The sequence below is a fragment of the Phaseolus vulgaris genome, chromosome 8, assembly GCF_051622355.1.
Source record: "Phaseolus vulgaris cultivar YP4 chromosome 8, ASM5162235v1, whole genome shotgun sequence".
Classification (NCBI taxonomy): Eukaryota; Viridiplantae; Streptophyta; class Magnoliopsida; order Fabales; family Fabaceae; genus Phaseolus; species Phaseolus vulgaris.
The window spans coordinates 3537966-3549246 of NC_143505.1; the positions used below are offsets into that span (position 1 = coordinate 3537966).

Sequence of the window (11281 nt, forward strand, 5' to 3'; positions counted from 1 at the left end):
TGAACAAAACAAAATGTATGTTTTACCATGAATATAGGTGTAATACATATAAATTGTACATGAAATACATCATCGAATAGAATCACAACTACTTCTGCTTCAATAAGAGAAATGTATACAGATTTCTCCATTATTGCAACAAGAACATATTTAAATTATCATCTAAAATATCATGTCTACACTATAATCTCACGATTTTCCTTCTTGATGTGTTCTAATTCCTGGTTTCCTTCGAATTTGACATATTTATACCACTTGGCCAATGCAATATATACTACAAGATCAGCAAGTGTTAGTGCTGCTAAGAGGAAGAAGAACCTGTCCAAATGTCCGAGGTTTAGGTTTCCTGGTATCCATCCAGGTATGTCATGTTTGGTAGAGATTTTCATTACAATAGCAACAAGCAAACTACTTACGTAGTTTCCTAGTGATATTGATGTCATGCAAAGTGCACTGCCAAAGCTTTTCAATCCTTCAGGTGCCTGTCCGTTGAAGAACTCCAATTGAGGCACGTACATGAAAACCTCTGATGCTCCTGTGAGTACATATTGTGGCACTTGCCAAAATATAGACAGTGAACTAGACCCATCGCATTTATCACAATCTTTTATTGCATACCTCAGCCTGAATTTCTCCACCGTTCCTGCTGAAACCATGGCCATGATTGCAAGGACTAGGCCAACTCCCATCCTTTGAAGCTCTGTGAGTTTGGATTTCATTGTTTTGGCCACAAGAGGGTCAAGAGCGTGCCTATAAATGAAGATGAAAAATGCCACTCCTAATATGTCGAAGCTGGACATGCTTGCTGGAGGAATATTGAAACTTGAAACTCTAGTGTCCATGGCATCTCCTTGCACCACAAAGAGTGATGCCATTTGAGCAAAAACAACTGAGTACATTATGGTGCACAGCCAAATTGGGAGTAGTCTTAGTACGCATTTCACTTCTTCTACTTGTGTCACAGTGGATAGACGCCACGGATTGCGTTTATTCTCTTCTATCTGCTCCAAATCTTTTGATGTGATCAATGCTGCTTTATCTAAGAACCTGACAAAAATCAGTGCAAATTTCATCAATGACTTGCTAACAGCAGTATATTTATTATATTTTTTTATCATAAGCACAGAAAAGATATAATAAACGATATTACGTCTTCCAACCTTTGTAAAAAAAAACATTTAGTCCAAGAAAATTTTAACTTCTTAGTTAAAAAACAACTTAAAATTTAAAGATCAACTCCGGCATCCTATCAACAACTATTAATTAAATATATATATATATCAGGAGTTTTACACCAATCAAAGAATTACGAGTTTAATGAAAGTGAATTACGAGTTTAATGAAAGTAAGAACGAATACGAATTGAGTACATTTATTATATATCTAAGTTTTGTCTAACTCATTCACTTATTCGTAAAAGAGTAAAAATAATTCAAAATGTAATGTGTGTGAGAGGGTGGGGAAAATGATGATGAACACACCTAAATCCTTCTGTCTGGAGCATTTTTCTCCTTCCATTATGTGAGGATTCTTGAACCTCATAAAGTTTATCTTCAGCTGATACCTTGAACTTCCATTTTTTTGCGGCAGCAACAAAAACTTGGCCAACTCTGGGTAGAGGGTTTCCAACAGACTTGAAGTATCTATACCTTCGTGTGCCACATAGGAACAAAACCAATGCAATAGCAGCAGAGGCAGTTGATGCCCAGAATCCCAAAGTCCATTGTCCCTTATCCTCAAAATAATCCAATACAGTGTTTGAGAAGAGGGAGCCAAGGTTCAAAGCCAAATAGAAGTAGCTAAAAAATGCTACTTTTGAAAGCTGTTCTTTAGGATCCCCTTCATCAAATTGGTCTGCCCCAAATGTGGCTATGTTAGGCTGATATCCTCCGTTTCCCAACGCAATTAGGTATATGGAAATATAGAAGAAAGCCATTTGATATGATGAGTGTGATCCACATTGTAATTCTTTGTCACCACAACCACTCGGATTCAGTAGGAATATGTGAGATGACAATGATAATGCAATTAAACCCTGCCATAATGATAATGAAATTAAACCCTGCCACACCAAACTCTTGCTCATCTTTAACTTGATCCAAACCTAATTTGGTGCAATTCCAGAACAAGTGTGTACCTTAAATTTTATGTTATGTTAACCTAATTGACTTGATGTTCCATTTTTAGTTTAATATTTCTCTGATTTTATAATAGGAAAAGAAGTCAAAACCTCATCTCTTTTTTTTACACAACTCTTTCCCCTTGAATATAAATTCAAGCGACCAGGAAATAGTATTTAATAATGGTATAAATGCTAAGACCATTTTTATTTTCAATTTTTGAATTTGTTTACCATCAAATGAAGTATTTACTTTAGATGAATCAATATTTTTAATAATAAATTGGAAAAACAATTAATAATGGAAATTAGGATTATATAAAGTACATATATGATAAACTATATAATTATTATTTCAATAAACAATTTCTCATTTTCCTCTCTAAAAGAAAATCCTCATTTTAAAAGTGTATATAACCTGTTTTCTACTCCTTCAAAAGTATTATAAAAGATTTTTTTTTTCAAAAACTAATAAATGTGAGTACTAGAACTATTCCAACACTGGATCTATGCCTAGATATTCGTAGTGCACATCATCACCAAAGAGTACTTCTCATACTACAAATAGAAGCTTTTTCTCAACCTAAAACGCATTGACAAATAAAAAACTTCTAGAAGCAGCCTACCCCATAACAAATAAAAGATGTTTAGTTTCCAAAATCATAACCAGAATTTACTAATTTAGACCAAATGAACGAACTTAATCAAATTGATGTTAATTTCGTATGTATTGAATTAGGATTTGGTCAGCGGATATGAATGGGTGATAATAATGTATGGAATTAATATGAAAGTTATTGTTACTAGATAGTTTTGGAAAGTTTGGTTTTGAGTTGTGAGATGTTCCAAGCCACAATTTGGTGTAAAATGATATCTTTTTTGACTTTTGCTTAAGCTTTATGACTTCCAAAATCAAAGCCAGGCACACTAGTTAGCCATAATGAACTAGGTTAGTACAACATTAAATGAGAAATCCATGATGTTGAAGAAGAACAGATTTTTGCTTAAGTTAGATAGTTAGAAAATATACATGTGAATGTGTTTGGTTTTGGTTGAATGGAAAAGAACTTACAATGACAAAGATGAGCTGGAAGATGGCACAGGTGATGTACCTTCCCCAGTAAGAGTCACTGAGGAAAGCTCCAAGAAGAGAAAATATGTAAACTGTGCCTGTCCACTTGCTCACGTTGTTCGCTGCTTCGGCATTCTCTTGACCCATCACTCTCGTCAAAAACAACACCAGATTCACTCCCACTCCAAAGAATGCCAATGTTGCAAGCCCTTGGTTCACTGTTACACCACCCACACACAAGTCCATAAATAAATATTATTCAGTCACTTTTTTTAAAAAAATATTACCTACTTATATATATATACATATTTAGTTGCATCATCAATATTATTATAAAAATTATCCGGTTGCCACACTAAAAATTTATTAAATAAATAATAAATATAAAAAATAATTAATTACTATATTTGTTGGAGATTTCACATCGACTAGAAATTAGACCATTTCATTGTACATGAGGAGGAGCAAACTTTACCCTATGAGTCGGTTTTATGAGGTTGAGTTAAACTTAAAGTCTACTATTTTATATACTAATAATATTTCAGTTTATAAAAAATATGTCTAATTTAGTTAATATAGTAATTAATTATTTTTTTTCTAAAAATAATTTTATTTAATAATTTTTTTTAATATCATGACTTACTAGTTAAAAAATATCGTTTATTTTATTAAAAAAATAATATAATATAAAGTATTTCAAAAATACCACAATCTTTATTAAAAAAACATTTTACAGTTCTCCATCTCTTCCTACAGAATTCATGTATTTCTTACAATCAGTTCTGTAATTTTCCTAAATATACAACACCACAAATTGTTCCTTGCTATTAATCAGTTGTTTGACAGCTTTTTAATCCCCTGCCCTTCGTGCCTTCATCAATTCATTAGACAACAGCCAAGTTGAAGAGTATCGTATGATTTCATTTTTTTTTTTACTTTACTTCTATCACTGTATTTTTGGCAAAGCATGGAATGTTCTCTAGTTCTTACAACAATTTATACAATAATAACTTTGTTAATCTCTTTTCATTAGATTATTTTTTTTTATAAAGTTTTCATTAGATTATTTAGTACATGTATTTTTTTCTTTTTCTTTGTTGAGTGAATGGCTGTACAAAAAAGATATTTTTCCTATGAAATTGCTCAAATAAAATATAAAAAACTAGAATAACACTCAGTTTTATAATTATCTGGCATGCTGTATATAGTGTATAATTTCTCTAAAAGTTGAAATAAATACTTAAAAATATGTGAGTTTAGTTAAGTACCTAAAATCAAAATTCCAGTAACCCAAGTACCAGTTCTTGTTCGAACTGCAGGATTACCATGGCTATCAATAGCTCCATCTGACGTGCAAACCTCGTTGTCTCTATTCATCTTTCCCTTCATTTTGTCCTAAATATTATCATCAAATAATTACATGTTAGTTTGCCCAGAATCATAGCTATTGTTTAATTAAAAAGCATATGCAATAAAATTTATGTTGAATATGCTTGCTACTTATAAGTATAAAATTGAGATAAAGTGAACTTAATTTCAACTTTTTTATGCGTAACAAATTGAATGTTCCAGCATACTCTGGAAAGAAAGAGTGCATGAAAGATTTCGTGAATAGAACTCTTGAAATATAAATCCTTAAACAAAAGGAATATAAACATTCATCCAAGATAACATATATTATTACCTCTTAATTAATTTTGATAAACTAGGAAATAGTTAGGCAAGCATAATAATGATGCATGATTAGTATCTGTAGTGTTACAAATACAGAAGAACAATTCAGCAAATGCATGCATGCATTAGGTCAAGTGAGAGGAACATTTCAACTAATTGAATAAAAAAAACATTGGCAAAGCAACGAGAATCACGAAATGAAAATTTTGAAAAAACTGAACATAAACTGGAACTTACCTTTTTATTAAAATACAAACAACCCATTACTGTGGTTAGTCTTGGAGGTTAATGTGAAAAGTTGATGTGTTTATTATTAGGAAGGGAAAATTGCAAAAAGATGGATGAGAAGCTGAAGAATGTTGAAGATGTATATATAGCAGTTGGAGGAGATTTAAGCTTAGGATCTGTATACGACCAACAAATTAAGAGAAGCTTAGGGAAAGAAAAATGGAAAAAGCATGATACAATGTTTTTTCTTTTGGAAGAAAGTGATAAAGTTTATCTTTTAGGTATACCTTAGGCATGCTGTCAGTCATAATTAGTGCATAGTTGAAACTTTATATAATTGTGTGCCCAACTTGATTCTTCAAATTAAACAGGGAAAATTTAAAATGGAACCGTTTTCTAAATTTTTATACTCTTCAAAACTGATTTTAAACATTTTACCTTTCAAAATTTTAGTCCTTATTGTTAATTGGAATGTAGTAGCCACTTCAATTATTTTATGAACTATTAATCTAACTTAAAATTATGTGATTGCTGATATATTGAATCACTCGTTCCAGGTAATACATTGATAAAATTAAATATTATTTTAAAGATTATAAAATTATTGTTAATAATTTTTAAATTTATAAAATTAATTTCTAAATCAATATCTAGTTGGTTATTTTTCTTTCTGTTTGATGGGAGTTTCCTTCATCAGGTTGGGTTAAAATAACACGGATGGGGCTGCTAGGAATATCTTGGTCTTGCTACTTGTGACGGTATTTTTCGTGGGAGTATAGAAAAATTTATTGGAGTTTTCCCTGTGTTTCTTGAAGTTCGGACTGCTCTGGTTGCTGAGTTTTATGGGGTATACATGTTATGGAGGAAGCTAAAAAGACGGGGCTTACTAATGTCCGGCTGGAACGTAATTCTGCTTTGGTTTGTGTTGCATTTACTGCTAGGACTGATGTTCTTTGAATGGGAAAATCAGGTTTAGGGTTACTCATATTTTTCGTGAAGAAAATGTGTGCTGATAAGTTGGCTAATTTATGATTTATTCATAGAGAATCTTTTTATTGGTATAATAGGCTACCATCTAGTATGTTCTTAGAATTCTTTATGAATAAACATAGTTTACCTATGTATCGTTTTTGTTAACATATGAGTTTTGGTATAGCCCCTTATATTTTTGTATTATCTTTTTTTTTAATAATATTTTTTTTATGTGATGACCAATGATTGTTGTTACTTGAGATGTCAGCATAACTAAGATGTCAAGTTGTATAGTGATATTTAACATTTTTATTTTAAAAAAAATGTGTTAAATCCTTAACTCAACCACCTAATGAATTTTTTTATTTTTTTTTCAGAAATGAAGTCTATAGCTCAATTGTTAACCTTGATTTAAACTAAGCAGCTAAGTAACTTTATGGGTTGGTCCTATTTCCAAGTAAATGTGGGTTTTAATTTCTTACATCATTATTTATTTCCTTTCAATATATAGTACTATTTTAGTTGTTGCATTGCATCATCTAATCGTATTTGGTGTTCTCAATAGTCCATAGCGTAATCATTCAGGTACGTTAGCCAATTAAATAGATTATAATAAGTCAAACAATAAATGTTTAGTTCTATATAATATAAAAGATAGCAAAGAAGAAAAAATAAAATAAAAGATATATAATATTAAGTGTGTAAGATGTGTAAAGGAAAATGATAGTTTGATAATATAATTCTTGATATGATTAATTTAAAAATAAATAAATATAAATATAAATAAATTTAAAAGTAAATAATATAAAAAATATTAATATAATAGTATTAAGAGTCCTAATATAGTTGTATAAAAAATATATTCATATATAAAAAATTCCAGTTAATGGTCTATAATTTGAATATATAACAGTTGTATGACAATGAAACATGATACACACAAGATATAGATCAATAGAATTACTTTCATTACATACAAAATGTTTCATCTACCTTTTATTACTTATACTAAGATTGATTATATTTAATAAAAAAAATTTTACTTTGATAATTAAATATTTAAAATTTATTAGTTTATAATTATGATTTGAATAATGTAATTTCAAAATTATATAATCTCATTAAAAGATTATTTTATTTCTCTTTGAAGTGATAATTTGGTGTAAAATTGTCAACGCATAAACACTCTAACTAAATATAATTTAAATGATTTTAAGAATATCTTAATCATACTTTTAACTTATTCTCTAATTTTTTTAAAAATAGTTAAAAAAGTTAAAAGAAAATATATAAAATATATTTCCGTTATTTAATAATAAGTAGAGTTATTTATTTTAAGAAACTCTTTGGACAGCGAACCTAATTTATGATTTGAATATATAAGTGTAGATTTCTTTTAATTTCAATGTGAGTTTTTTGTATTTAGTTTGTATATTCTATAAGTTAAAAAAGTTTTACTCGCAAATTTCATCATAACTCATATAATCGTACTCAATTCAATCAAAAAAATTCAATACTTTTTTTTTTCAATTGGTTATTACAGCTCAATTCAACCTAAAATTTATTTATTTGTACTTCTATTGACTTCTATTGATTGTGCATTATTTAGTGAATTGAGTTGTTCTTATTTGATTGTGTGTTGTTTGATGAATTAAGTAAATGAATATTAAAAAAAATCGGTATAGTTTTGCGGTGCAAGCTGACCCGTTTAATCCCTAAATTTTGCAAAACGAAAGTAGTTTACAAAAATTAAAGTCTTCTTTAAAATTTGAACTATACAATTTTAAAAAAATAAAAACAGTTTAAAATTTAGATTATACAAATTTATTTTTTGTAATATGGTTATATATTCCGATACGAACTTAAAATGACATACTCATCCAGTTGCTCCAATAATAAGTAAAAAAAAACAATAGAAATATTATTATATATTCAAGTAAAAGTGTATAGGTAATTTTATAATAAGGAAAATACAACACTACAAGATAATCATCAAATAGAAACCAATTTTATAGAAAAAAAATAATTAGTTGTTATAGTGACTAAATTATAGATTATTTTAAAAACAAAAAAAATTATCGGTTTCTAAATTAGTTTCTATTATTGCTGAATAGTTTCTAAATTTGTATCTAATTAGCTATTAAAGTTTTTGCTACCAAATTTAGAATCTAAATGATTGGTTGTTAAAACATTGGTAGTTAATTAAATACAAATTTATAAACTATTTATTAATATTAAAAATTAATTTAAAAATCTAAAATGGTATTTAATTTAATTACTATACCAACTAATTATTTTATTGTAGTGACATTTAACTGTAACTATTTTTTCATATACAACACAAAAACATTTGTATTATTTCATGTGAACTTTCATATACTCAATTAAAAAAGCACTATTGAATAAAAAATAAATTTAGAAAAAAATATTAATTATTATAGTAATTAAGTTAAATATTATTTTATAAATTAAAATATAATTCATATTTAAAGCAGTTTTTATTATTAATAAAAATTTATAAAATTGATATTTAATGTTAATTAACAAAATTTTACTTATTAGCCATTTTAGATATTAAATATTTATAAAATTATCATTTATTATGTGGACATGTTAAGTGATTACCTTTTGAAGCATCTAGATAAGTTGTGGTCCTTTGACCATTAATATATCATTATCCATAAGTATTTCAAATTCAAATTGCAAGCTTTATTTCCCCTTAACTGGTCCAAAGTTTTGTTTCTTCTAACTTGCTTTTATTAGTCCACTCATCAAATCACCATTGCTTATGTTAGTCAACCTTTACTTCACTCACATTGGATAGAACATTTCTTCCTCAACAAATTATTCACGTCATTTTGTTTATAAGCCATAGAAGTTTGTCTATTTTGAAAAAGAAATACTACTTTTAATCATAGAATGAAAAAAAGTAATATTATTATTTTTCAAATCAAACGTACACAAGGCTTATTCAATGCAAACAAATTAATATTTCAATGTTAAATAACTTTTTTTCTACAAATAAAAAATTATATACGAAAAATCCGCAGTCGAAACTCGTAAAAAACCTATGAATAAATTGAACATTAATTTTCGTGATGGAGCTAATGCAGGGTCAGTCTTTAACCATCTTACTTCTGATAAAACAAGTAAAGTGAAAAATGATTTTGCAGATATAAGGGAAAATCTCATATATATATATATATAATTGAATATATAAATATTATCATGGATATAATACTTTTAAAGTTAATATTAATTTAATTCTTTTATAATTTTTAGTTTTTTTTATATATAATAACTTTTATTCTTCTGTCTATTTTTATATATATTTGAGCAGTTATTTGTTTTATATGTTGTATTTTAAGCTATAACTAAAATTAGTGACTTTCTTCTTAAATCAACTTTGATTTAAAGAAGAAAAAAAAATTATTCATTATTATATCCTTTACTTTTCTTTTCTTTTCTTCATTTTTTAATTTTTTTTAATAAACCTTAAACCTTAAATATTATCAATAAAATAGAATATTAAATATTATATCAAAACAAAGTCACAACCTTACGATGAAACATCAAATACTAAAACCTAACTAAAAGCATGGATAATTCATGTATATATACGGATGGCAAAGCGGGGTGGGCCGTGTGGGCCGATCCGCGGTCCACTGGTAAAAATGCGGGATGGGCTGACCTTTTCAACCCGCTAACCGCATTAACCCGCGGTCTGCGCGGGCCAGCAGCGGGACAGGGCGGGGCGAGATGGCCTGCTAACCCGCAAGAAAAAAAAATGGATGAAAGTTTTTTTAAGACGACATTCAATGTTATTGAAATGGAAGAATATCAATGATGTTTATGTTTAATGTTTTTGAATTAATGTTTATGTTTATGTTTAATGTTTTGGAAGTGGAAGAATAGTGATATTTATCTTAATGTTTAATGTGTTGATGTTTGAAAAGGAAGAAATTATTTTTAGGTTTGATAGTAACAAATATATAAGTTTAATTTGACAACTTTTTAAGAACAAAATGTAAAAAAAAAAGAAAAAAGAACGTGAACTGTCCCGCAAACCCGCTGGTCAGCTCTTATGCGGGACGGGTCGAAACTTCTAATCTGCAATAACTTTGCGGGGCAGGTTGGCCCGTCCCGCATTTTTGTGGGTCAAGCGCAGGACGGGCCAATGCGGGACGGGCTGACCTGCTTTGCCACCCCTATGTACATATGTATATTATAAAATTTAAATTGCCTGTTGATAATTTATAAATATTTTAAAAGAAATTAATTAAGTTTCAAGATTTATTTTGACTCTAGTTTATTTATAGAAATTAATCCACCTAAATTTATTAAAGAGTAATAAAACATCATTCGGTCTATAAATTATCGTTATGGTTTCAGTACCTAAAAATAAGAAAATTATATATATATATATATATAAGGATTACAGTCAATATTTAATTAAGTGTAGAAGACTTATTTAGTATCTGGAGATTAATTTTAATTTTTTGAAAGAATGATGTAACCCGATCGACTTTAGACCTTTTATGTGCTAAAGTGATTGGTTGTTATTAAAGTTATATGAGTTTAATTAACTATTTCGACTAAATGTTGGAAAAGGCTTGTTTTCTTTAAAAAAATATTTTATTAGTTGTTTCACTAACCATAAAAAGAACATAATATTTTTATTAAAGGTTATTTAAAACCACGATTATTATTCTAACTATAGTACTAGAATAGTTAGTAACACATTTTAAAAAAATAATTATAGTAACACTAGTTAATACTTTTCCAAACTATAAATAAGTAGGTAATATGTGACACATTAGTGTTTAATTATTTTTTAGGATATATGGATAGTGTTTCCCAAAAATTAGGAAATAGTAGCTTTATTTTCCTGCAATAGGACGATTAATAATAAAGTTTCGTTTGATAAATAGATTAGAATAAGTCAAAATAAAACACACATATTTTGTTTTATTCCCATGATGAATGGTATGCAAATGTTAATTTATGTGTCAACATATCTAATGTTGTCTGTCGATGGCTGATGTATCTACCTCCCCTAATTAGTTACAAAGTTTTTATTAAAAAAAAATAAAAACTTTTATATTAAACATAATTATGTTATTTGAGATTTTAACTACGCTGATACTCAAAACAGAAAAGATATGAGTAACTTCAAATTTAATTTTTCACAATAATTAAAATCGTATTTCATTTAT

The 11281-nt window shown here is 28.0% G+C and overlaps 1 protein-coding gene across 1 annotated transcript; it reads right to left on the reverse strand.

The window, feature by feature from the left end:
• Positions 1-5248, reverse strand: LOC137825841 (protein NRT1/ PTR FAMILY 7.3). Its single transcript, XM_068631626.2, has 5 exons — positions 5103-5248; positions 4460-4586; positions 3192-3409; positions 1482-2035; positions 1-1047 (listed from the first exon to the last, which is right to left on the reverse strand). The coding sequence occupies exons 1-5, from the start codon at positions 5127-5129 to the stop codon at positions 177-179; spliced, it is 1797 nt and encodes a 598-aa protein (XP_068487727.1). The 5' UTR covers positions 5130-5248; the 3' UTR covers positions 1-176.
• Between the last annotated feature and the right edge of the window lie 6033 nt (positions 5249-11281).

Excerpts from the sequence above, each read along its gene's own strand:
- LOC137825841 (XM_068631626.2), bottom strand. The coding sequence starts at position 5,129 with ATGGGTTGTTTGTATTTTAATAAAAAG. Across the intron at positions 3,410-4,459 it reads TACTGGAATTTTGATTTTAG|TGAACCAAGGGCTTGCAACA; the intron begins GTACTTAACTAA and ends GTGGTGTAACAG. Across the intron at positions 2,036-3,191 it reads TCCAGCTCATCTTTGTCATT|GGTTTAATTGCATTATCATT; the intron begins GTAAGTTCTTTT and ends TCATTATGGCAG.